The sequence below is a fragment of the Acomys minous genome (assembly GCF_964271855.1).
Source record: "Acomys minous genome assembly, chromosome: 12".
Taxonomy (NCBI): domain Eukaryota; kingdom Metazoa; phylum Chordata; class Mammalia; order Rodentia; family Muridae; genus Acomys; species Acomys minous.
In genome coordinates, this window is record NC_140493.1 from 75,032,490 (window position 1) to 75,042,876 (window position 10,387).

The 10,387-nt window shown below is 44.4% G+C and overlaps 1 protein-coding gene across 1 annotated transcript; it reads left to right on the forward strand.

Moving 5' to 3' along the window:
- Positions 1-895: 895 nt before the first annotated feature.
- LOC311579682 (C-C motif chemokine 7-like) lies at positions 896-2,662 on the forward strand. The gene is made up of 3 exons (XM_084750465.1): positions 896-1,027; positions 1,712-1,826; positions 2,138-2,662. The coding sequence occupies exons 1-3, from the start codon at positions 952-954 to the stop codon at positions 2,241-2,243; spliced, it is 297 nt and encodes a 98-aa protein (XP_084606591.1). The 5' UTR covers positions 896-951; the 3' UTR covers positions 2,244-2,662.
- The last annotated feature ends 7,725 nt before the right edge of the window (positions 2,663-10,387 follow it).

Consider the following 10,387-nt stretch of genomic DNA (forward strand, 5'->3'; position numbering starts at 1 on the left):
AACTCCCCTGCATAGTAGTTCTGGGGACAGAAGCCAGGCCCTTCCCCTTCCAGAATCTTCTCTCTGATGCCGAGCTACAGACTTGGTCCTACACAGTGTTTTTAAACCATGTCTGCGGGTTCCTTTACACTCAATTTGCTAAGAGGTGTGGTCTATGCTCCTGGAGACTTTAAGGCATCCTGTAAAATATGTGGCCTTCACAGTGGGAGAGGAAGCAAGCCAAAGAGCTGTAGTGTGGCTCACACTGCAGTTGTTTGAGCTCTTCCGGACACCAGACTTGGAGCGAAGGCTTTGATGTGGTCCTCAGCCTCAGCCATCAAGTACCTGCAAAGTGTGAGAGACTCTAAGCAGCTGCTGCCTAGCCATGGCCAGTCAGCCTTCCTATCTGAAGCCAGCACTGTTCTAGGCCACCGGTTTGAGATATTTGGTTACATAGTATCTAAAAACTATATTAAACACAGGATTTCAAAAATGTTCTCCTTTTTTTTTCCCCCTATCATTTTATTACTCTACTTTCCTCTGAGATTTGAAAAGCTACCAGGGCTGTCCATCTTTGACTGTATTTTTTTTTTTTTAATCCAGGAGAAATTTTAGTGTCTGTTTCTGGACTTGCGGGTCCTACGGATGTTGCTTAAAAGAGGAAACTGGAATTCCTTGACTTTGCCATCTCGTTTCCTTCCTCATTCTACGGAAAGTGCTTCCAACAGGAGCTGAGCTGGTAGGAAAAGCCAGAGTAGGAAAAGCCAGAGCCACCACCTCTTTTTCCATTCCTGGTACTAAATGGAAATAGGCCAGGCCACAATTATGCTCCCCTGTGATTCATTCCAAAAAAGGAGTCCCTCCCTCTCCGCTGCCGTATAAAAGGGGAAGCCGAGCTGCCAGAAGAGCAGAGAGGCAAGGCCAGCACAGACTCTGCCACCTCTCACTGAAGACAGCTCTCTTTTCCTCACCATGCAGATCTCCGCCACACTTCTGTGCCTGCTGCTCACAGCTGCTGCCTTCAGCATCCACGTATGGGCCCAACCAGGTGAGACAGGCACAGCCTCCTCCTCCCTAGAGCATGCTTGTCCCTTCTCTGGGTTTTCACAGTCCATTCCAGAATGAGGATTATCAGTAGTCTTATTTTACTGGCTTTGCCAAAGTAAGGCAATAGAAAGAAGGGTAAGAATGCAGCCCAGTCACAGAGCCAGAACTTGAATCTGACTCCTCCAGGGCTCACCTGTAGAAACTCGATGGTTCCTGCCCTAGCTGCTTCTGCCCTGGGATGATGTGTGTTCTCAGGCAGAAGAGGGAGGGGGAAGCGCCCCAGGATCTAACGGGTGCTTCAAGCAGCTCAGCTTCCAGAGAGGGCGGTTCTGTAGAGGCTGTTTCTACAAGATGCTCATAGCTAGACATGAAGCTTTCTGTTCCAAAAAGGGGGACTCATGACTAGGGTCTCTTTACTCTACAGAGCTGGGTCGTTATACTAGTGCTTTCCAATGACACTCAGAGTTGTCATCAGCTCTGCTTGTGCCTGTTGACTGTCATATAACCTATACAAGTGAGAAAAGACTTGAGGGACATCTTAAAGGGGAGAGACATTAAACCAGGGACGGGCAACTTGTCCTTTCATCTTTTCTTACCTTCTTGACTGTTCCCTACTACTCTATTAATGGTAAATGAAAGACCTAGAATCTACCACAAAGAACCTTTCCTTGTTCTTTCCTTGTAGGTGGGGTCAATCCGACTACATGCTGCTATGAAGCCAAGGATAAAAAGATCCCCATGAAGAATCTCCAGAGCTACAGAAAGATCACCAGTAGTATCTGTCCCTGGGAGGCTGTAATGTGAGTACACACCACCTGCCTTTGCCCCTCTGTGCTAAGTCATTCCCTGAGGCAGTGAACAGGAACACACACTCAATGTGTGGAGACTGTATCTAACACAAACTCACATAACTTCCCGTGGGAAAACTGAACCCCAGCACTCTCTTCAGGGCCAAAGCCAGTGAAGCCTGCATCTTCCAACTGGGGCCCTTCCTTGGTCCTACTTCCTTCCTCCTCCAGCCCTGGGGTAATGTTATCAATTTGGGGTACTGCACCAGTCAGGAACCCACAAAGCACGTTACATACTCTCTAACTGAGCTTTCTTCCTTCAGCTTCAAGACGAAGAAGGGCATGGAAGTCTGCACTAAACTCCGCGAGAAGTGGGTCCAGGAGGCCATGAGATACTTGGACAAGAAAACACAAACTCCAAACCCTTGAAGACCCGTGCTTGAACTGAAGCCAACCTAGGAGCCGAGAAGCATCCTTGTCCTTTCTGAGAACTGTGCCAAGATGGGTTGATTTTTCCAAGGGAGAAGGGCTGTCTGTAGAAATGTGAAACAGACATGCTTAAGGAATGACCTTTAAGTTATTAATATGTTTTATTTAATTTGCCATGCACTTTGGCGTGATTTGAATGTACCGCCATGGACAACTCATGTCACTTTAATGTTGTGTTACCTGCAGAATGCTTACCGGCCCCCTCCCCCCATTTACTTCGTTCTGTATTATGAAGCAAGAATCAGTGCAAATATTTTATTTAAAAAAACGTTTAGGATAAAATCATAATGTTATGATACTGTGGAATTTTTATGTGTATTGACTATTGAATTTTCATATAAAATATATTTTTTCACAAAAGCCTATCTTTGATGCTGTCTTTTTAAGGAACAAAACAAAGCTGGGGGGTGGGGTGGGTAAACAGGGTGGTGAGAAGTACAGCATGGGTGCAGAGAGCACCATACGTGGTGACCCCGGGTCTTTAGCTTAGGCTCTTCTTAGTGGGGAAAGCCAAACAGGCTGGAGCTGGGAAAAGCCAGGTCCACAGGTTTGCCTCTGACAGCTGACATCACTCCTAGCCACTTTACCAGGCACCTTTTTGGTTCCCAAAGCTGTGGCTTTTCTCACAGTCTCTTATTGCACCAGACTCCTGTCTGTCTGGTCTCTTCACAGTCCTCCAACCCCTTCCAGATCAAAATATTAAACACATCTCTGGCTTTGAGAATGGAGGTACCAGACCAACATGACCTTGCAAATTCCCTCCCACATCTGGGAGCCACGAGTCTTCAACCAGATCTATCTCTACCAATCAATCAGAAAGGACAGGGAAAAGTGGAGATCCTGCACCGACAGGTTCTGGATCTTCTGACATTCTGACAGATTCTTGGATCTTCTAGCTGAGCCTCCAAAAAAAAAAAACCCTAGGTAGAAACATAAGGTGTCAGGGGATAGCTGACACCTGAGTGGCAAACAGACAGTGCACCAGTGACCATATACTGATGCTCATGCCAAATCCAACAGAGCTTTCTGCCTCTTCTGCAGCCTCCAATCAATCCTCATCTCAACTCAACAACAAGCAGCTTTTCCAGTCCTGTCGCGGCCACCAGGAGGCAGGCTAGCATCACTCAAACTATCATCTCTTTGTCTCATGCTTCATCTTATAGCCATGAAAATGCTGTGGGAGAGGAAGGGATAGGTGTTATATGATCAGTGTCAAGCAGAGTATCAGTGCATGCACAGTACAGAGAGGAGGAGCTCCCGGTGGCCAAGGCCAAAAGGAACTCCTCTTTTTTGTCTTCTCCTTCTCCTCCTCCCCCTCCTCCTCCCCCTCCTCCTCCTTCTTCTTTCTCTTGGCTTCTTCTTTCCTCACTATTTGTCTCCTTGCTTTTTTTCCCCCTTTCTATTTTTTTATGCTATTAAACCAAGTGCCATGTAGCCCAGGTTGGCCTAAAATTCAATATGTAGTAAAGAATGATCTTGAATTCTGATCCTACAAATTCTACCTCCAGAGGGCGAAACAGGTTTTTGAAGTGCTGGCAATCGAACTGAAGACTTTGTGCATGCCATGCAAGCACTCTACCCACCTAGTGAGACACATCACCAGCCCAGTTCTCCGTTTTGTTTGTCTTCATCTGCACCTGGGTTTTTTTTTTTATGTTGTTGTTTTGGTTTGGTTTTCTTGTCTCCTTTAGGCTTGGATAATTACAGAGAAGTTCTAAACTGTGACCAGAAGCAGAGGGTGATTCATAGTTGAGCGTCAAGGTCAATGGGATTCAAAGATTAGATGAGTTATATCATTGTAGACTTGGGTAGTTACTAAGCTGAGGATGTACAGTAGATCCATGGCCCTTATTCTGGCACCAGCATCATATAGACACTAAAAATAAAATGAGCACATTTTTTCACATTTGTGAGACTATCCATCACAGATGCCCAAGTGCCACCAAATATATGAATTAGGAGTGGTAGGTGGGTAGATGTCCCTTTTACCTTTTAAGAACTTATACTACAGGTATAGGGGTTGTTGACAGGCTATGTTTTTAGAATCTCTCATATTCTTTCTTTTTTAAAAAATTTTATTAATTTATTCAGATTACAACTCAGTTGTTAACCCATCACTTGTATCCTCCCATTCCTCCCTCCTCCCACTTCCACCCTATTCTCCTCCCTAGGTCTTTCTATATTGCAGGACTTTTGTGATCTCTTGTTGGAAGACCCTGTAAAAGTCGAAGTTCACCATGTCTAGAGAGCTCTCCAGAGCTTGGTGTAAAACGAAGGACTCCCATTCTCAGCAAGGGGGCTTCTTTCTCTTTGCCTGAATTCATCTGGAGACTGTCTCTAAGCAGGACCCTCAGCCCATGGCCAAAATGAGAGGTAATGTAGCCCATGGCCAAAATGCAGGTTCAACTTCCTCTCTCCTGATAAGAACCTCCTGCCCAATAAGTATCTGTAGTTCCTAGCATGTAAAGCATTTCTGGCACCTCAAGGCCCAGCCAGTGGCATTCACTTACCCTCAGAACCCTCCACCCACCTCCCAAGAACTACGTTTAGCCCTTGTTCACCATGGGAAAGCTACTCTATGATGCTCCCTGGCATTCTGAACTCCCCTTCTGTCACCTCTGCTCCCTTTGTCCTTGTGGACCATATCAGTTGGTGATCGCTAAGGAAGAGGGAAGTGGGGTGGGGGGAGCCACAATCTCTAGGTTAGCCATAAACAGTGTCATTTGTTTGATTAACAGACAGACAGCTGCAATGAGCATGCACCACCATTAAAAACCCAACATGATGATGCACAGCTATAATCCAGCATTTAGGAGGCTGATACAGGAGGGTGGCTGTAAGTTCATGGTCAGTTGCCTACACAGTGGATTCAAGATCTGCACTGAGATACATAGTAAAACGCTGTTCCCCAAAGTAAAACAAATTAAATTAAAAAAAAAACTGTATAAAATAGCATTCAGCACACTGCTGACAGCAGGTGGAACAAGCTAATACTTCAGGTTGGAAAGATGGAAGCCGTTGTTCCAAAGCTGTCAGACTCTGTCTATGGAAATCTTAGCTCCAAAGGGACACTTGGCAAAAACGTGTATTGATAGTGTGCTGGCTGCTTCTGTCTGCATCTGTCAAGTTATTGCTGTAAGGAAAACGGTTTAGCAAAGAACTGGCTGTCCTTTAGTTATATGCAAGAGAATGAAGTCCTCAAATTCAAGATTATATCGCAGAAAATGCAATTTGTGTGTAGGAAAAGCCCTACCCATCTCTCTCTCATGGAAAACCATCTTAGTTGGATGAAATGACGGGGAAAAATAAGGCAGAAAAAACATAGCTTTGTGATGGAAACACAATGTCTCTCTAAGAAGTAGATGATGAGATACTGGCTGAGTGCCAAGCGGAGAGACCCCCCCCCCCAACGTTATTGACAAAATCATATTAAATTATCAATAAAACCATTAGTGAGCCAAGGCTCACTAAAAGCCACAGTGAATTCAAAATGAACATGGTTCCCAAGATTACAGAGCACCCTCTAGAATAAATAGCATTTATCTGAGGGCCTTGTGAATGAATGCTAACCAATGGGGTGAGGGACCAAATGGTGTCAGCCACTTTGAGACCTTGTCCCTACAAACACCCCACACTTCAAGTTTCCCTCCTATCATGGTGACCTTAAGGTTAATAGGACTCAAATATTAGACTGTGCCAAATCTCCCTAAGCCTCCACAAATGGAGATTGATAAAATACAAATAGTTCTCCAATAAACATCAGCAGCACTTAGACACAAACAAAATGCAGATATGAAAATGCCAGCAACAAAGCTTCCAAAAGAGAGAGTGGGGCATAGATATTGACATTGCCTGAATGAAGATACGTGAATTTAGAATTTCTCAAAACAAAACAAAACAAAAAACAACCAACCTGAAGCACTAGGATTTGACAAGACTAGTGTGGGATTATTCTCTGGGGGCTTTGAACACAACTTTTTTTTCAACATCTTGTTCAGAAATGGCCAAGGAGAAGGAAAAAAAATGAAGACTCTTACAAGGGAAATAAGAAACAAATATCAAAAAGACAGAAGAGCATTCATTCCCAGATAGGAGACCCAAGCCTTGGATGGCTGTAGGATTGCTGCCAAGCCTAGCCAATGAGAGAACTAGACACATAATTTACTGTGTATACATGATTTGTCTTTGTCTTTCTGACACATGGCACTGGACAAGGAGGACCCAAATCCTCATTTGACCGAGAGGATCAGCCGTGATCAAAGGACCCTGAACATTTAAATCTGTGCTATGTTGCCATAGGAATGGGCCATCTCCTTTAAGACTGGGTTAGTTGTGGTAATGGTTGATATGAACTCTCAGCTTGGTATGGTCTAGACCCACCTAGGAGACACATGTCTGCATGAGTCTGTGAGGGGTTGCTAGATTAGGTTAAATGAGATGGGGAAAGTCCACTCTAAATGTAGGAGGTACCATTCCCTGGGCTGGGGTTCTGGACCAATACGAAGGAAAAATGGGAATTGAGCACTAGTATTCATCTTTCCCTCCTTGATGGCCACAGATACAGTGTGATCAATTGGCTCACGCCCCTTCCATCAAGGTGGATTAGACCCTCACACTGAGATCCAAAATAAACCCTTCCTTTCTTAAGTTGTTTTTATCAGGTACTTTGTCTCATCAAGGGGAAATACGGCTACTACAGTTGCGTTCTGTCTATGAGACATGAGGGAAGGACAGGCTGATAAAAAAAAAACTTACTCCTCAAAAGACATTCATGTGTGCCTCTTGATTCCTTAGTCTAGAGGTAAACCAGAGTCATATGAGGAAACCAGGTCAGTGGCATGCAGGCAGAAGTGTCTCAGGCTGCTTCCATGCCCGCTTCTGTAAACTATGCCTCAGTAAATGTAGAGACTATCCATCCCAGGTGATTGCTGAGATTGTTATTCATCCTAATTCTCTGAAGCAACATCTTACAGAAAGTAAGCTGACTGAGCATCATCTGGCTGAAAGGCAACCACAAGTAGGTATTGTTGAGATTGGGCAGGCATTGGTACACTCGTTGGAAGGAAGGGACTGGCCAGCATTACTGTGACCGATGGGCCCAGGGATCTAGCTGCTGTGCACATTGGTGTCCCACCTTTGTACAAGAGGAGAAGTTGATAGCCCCTAAAGAGAAATATAAAATTATGTAAGAATGAGTGCCTTTCAAATAAAAGACATTTGAGGCTAGGGAGATGGCTGAGTGGTTAAGGTCACTTGTGCAATCATGAGGGCAGAGGTTTGGATCCCAACCCCAGAATAACAAGTCAGGCATCAATGCCTATACTGCCAGCTTCATGATGGGATGCAGAGACAAGAGAATTGGGAAATTACAGTAGAAAAACATGGACTTTATGTTCAAGGAGAGAGACCCTGCCTCGAAGAAATAGGTGAGGAGTTACAGAGGACAAGACCTGACACCATCTTCTGACTTTCGTATTCCCACAAGCGCACACACACACACACACACACACACACACACACACACATGCACACACACATGCACACGCACACACACATTCTGGGAAACCACAGAAAGTGGCCTCCCTTTCACAAATGTTTTTACAGATGAGGAAGATAATTTGATTTCTTTAAGTCTTTATTTTTCTCTTTTAAAGGTGCCTGGGTTGGTTTAGACTTTACGTGTTAGTGTTCTAACAGCTTTCTATTCCCTAGACACAATGTTAGATCTTGCTAACATAGACATTAGGCTTATTTACCTTTTTAAAAAAATAGCAGAAAAACTTTGTGCATGATCATGGAGACCCTTGAGAACAGAGGTCCTTCCTTGGCTCTGTTTTGTACAAGGTTAAACTGAACATTCTGAATTGTTTTCTGTTTTTATGAAAACACCATGACCAAAACCAACCAAACAAACAAAAAAATCTTCTAGAAGGGACTGTTTAAATAGGCTTATACCCATCGCTGAAGGAATTCAGAGCAAGAACTCGAGCAGAAGCCACAGAGGAATTCTGGTTACTCGTGCTCTCTATTGGTCGGTCTGCCCTTTCTTGTCAAGCCCAGGTCCCCTTGGACAGGGAAAATACCACTCACAGTGGGCGGTGCTCTCCTATGTCAATCATCACTCAAGACAATGCCTCACAGACATGACCACAGGCCAATCTTACAGAAACAGCTTTTCGGTTGGAATTTCCTCTTCCCAGGTGTCTCTAGATTGTACCAAGTTGACAACAAAACTAGCCAGCACACAATTATTAAAGTACAGTAGAGATTTCACAGTATAAAGAAAGGAATCAAGAGACAGCCAAGTGGGGTCATTTTTCCCCTAAATTAAACAGAAGACCCTTTGAGTTTTCATCTCTGGTCCCAGGCTCTCAAATTTCTCTCTCTCTTTTCTCTTGTCTCCTCTTCACTTCTCTCTGTCTCTGTCTCTGTCTCTCTCTCTCTCTCTCTGTCTCTCTCTCTCTCTCTCTCTCTCCTTTTAAAGAATGGGATGAAATAAAATGCATGTCTATGTTTCTTTCAAGGCTGTCATGCAAGGTCTATGAACTATGATATATGACCTTGCTTTCTTTTGTTTATTAGAGTTCAAATCCAGGGCCCTGTGTGTGCTAGGCAAGCTTTCTGATGCTGAGCTGCAACCCGCCCCATGACTTGGACACAGTAGACACAATCTGTAACTCAACAAATCCAAGCCAAGGGCCCTGTTTCCAGCAATCTTTCCCTGTTCTGTTCCCAGCATTCCTTAAAAAAAAAAAACACTGACGAATCCAAGATTGTGTTTTCCTACTGGGGGACCCACTGTTGGTCCTTCTTGGAAGAAATCCCTCTACCCTGTTCATCAGACACAGAATCACATCACAGGTTAATGAGATGCCCTTTTCTGCTGGTGACTGCTGGGAAAGAGAGAACAGGAGAGCTCCGCTTTTAACCTCCCACTTGCCAGGAACACTCAGGCAGTTAGATGGAACAGCTGCTGAACTTGGAAGTCTCAATATTTATTTTACTTATTCCCATTGAGGTTTCTGGATTGCTATCAAATTCCAGAGCTCAATGAGAAAAGTAGAGAACTAAGCCTCTCTGTGTTCCCAACTGAACTATAAAACTATTCCTGCTAAGTGTGCATAACAATGTAATGACGTCACCCAGGCACCTCTGATGTCAGGAATGTTCTAAATTTCTGACTGTGCCACAGTTTCTGAACTCCAGGCCTCCCCAGTGTGCAACACTGGACTTCCTAAAACCATCTCTAGGGTATGCTGTCTTCCTTGGAAGTAGTGGGAATTCTGAGAGTCAAGCGTGGGAATCCATCTGCCCAGACATAATCTCTTTCTAGCAACCGTTGGCCCACAAAGTCCACTCTACTTTCTAATACCAAACGCTGAACTGCTAAGCACTGAGATCTGGCAGAGATCTGGCCACTCTTTCAAGCACTTTCTATATTAATGGGTTTAATCCTCATAGCAACCCTTTGAGGTAGGCTTGATTGAGGGGGCATAGATAAGCTGTCCACAGCATGAAGTTTCTCACTGACAAAGAGTCACGAGCCAGTTCAGATATCCTGGATCCACTGTCCTCACAATGATAGGTTACCTGAGCAGCAAGGAGCAAAAGATCAAGTGTTTCGGTTCCTATTTCATTGCCTTTTAGGTAATTGCTGACTAATTGAGATGGTCTTGTTAGGCCAGCAAGAGCACCGTAGCCCAGTCCTTAGGACAGACATTACAAGTTGACCATAGAACTGCCTTTTTATAACTCAAGTCCTTCTTAGCACGTCTTGCCACGTAACCTTTAAGGATCAATCTATTTGATGTGGGAATGTCCCTGAAAAGCCACAAACCAACTACATGGCGCCCCTGGGCTCACATTCAGCACAGCAATTTACTGTAGCTGCAGTATATTTAAGACATGGCTTCTCCTCACAGCTGCTCCTCCTACACGGGAGCCTAGGGGTTTTACATAGATGAACAATGTGGTTCTTGTGTTCCTTGTCTTCGCTGTTTTGAAGACAATAAGCATCTTGTCTGCTGTGTGTTCAGAGGATGAGGGTAAACTAGAAGGCTGCCTTTCTGTGTGCTCCTGAGTCC

Excerpts from the sequence above, each read along its gene's own strand:
- LOC311579682 (XM_084750465.1), top strand. The coding sequence starts at position 952 with ATGCAGATCTCCGCCACACTTCTGTGCCTGCTGCTCACAGCTGCTGCC. Across the intron at positions 1,028-1,711 it reads CCACGTATGGGCCCAACCAG|GTGGGGTCAATCCGACTACA; the intron begins GTGAGACAGGCA and ends CTTTCCTTGTAG. Across the intron at positions 1,827-2,137 it reads TGTCCCTGGGAGGCTGTAAT|CTTCAAGACGAAGAAGGGCA; the intron begins GTGAGTACACAC and ends TTCTTCCTTCAG.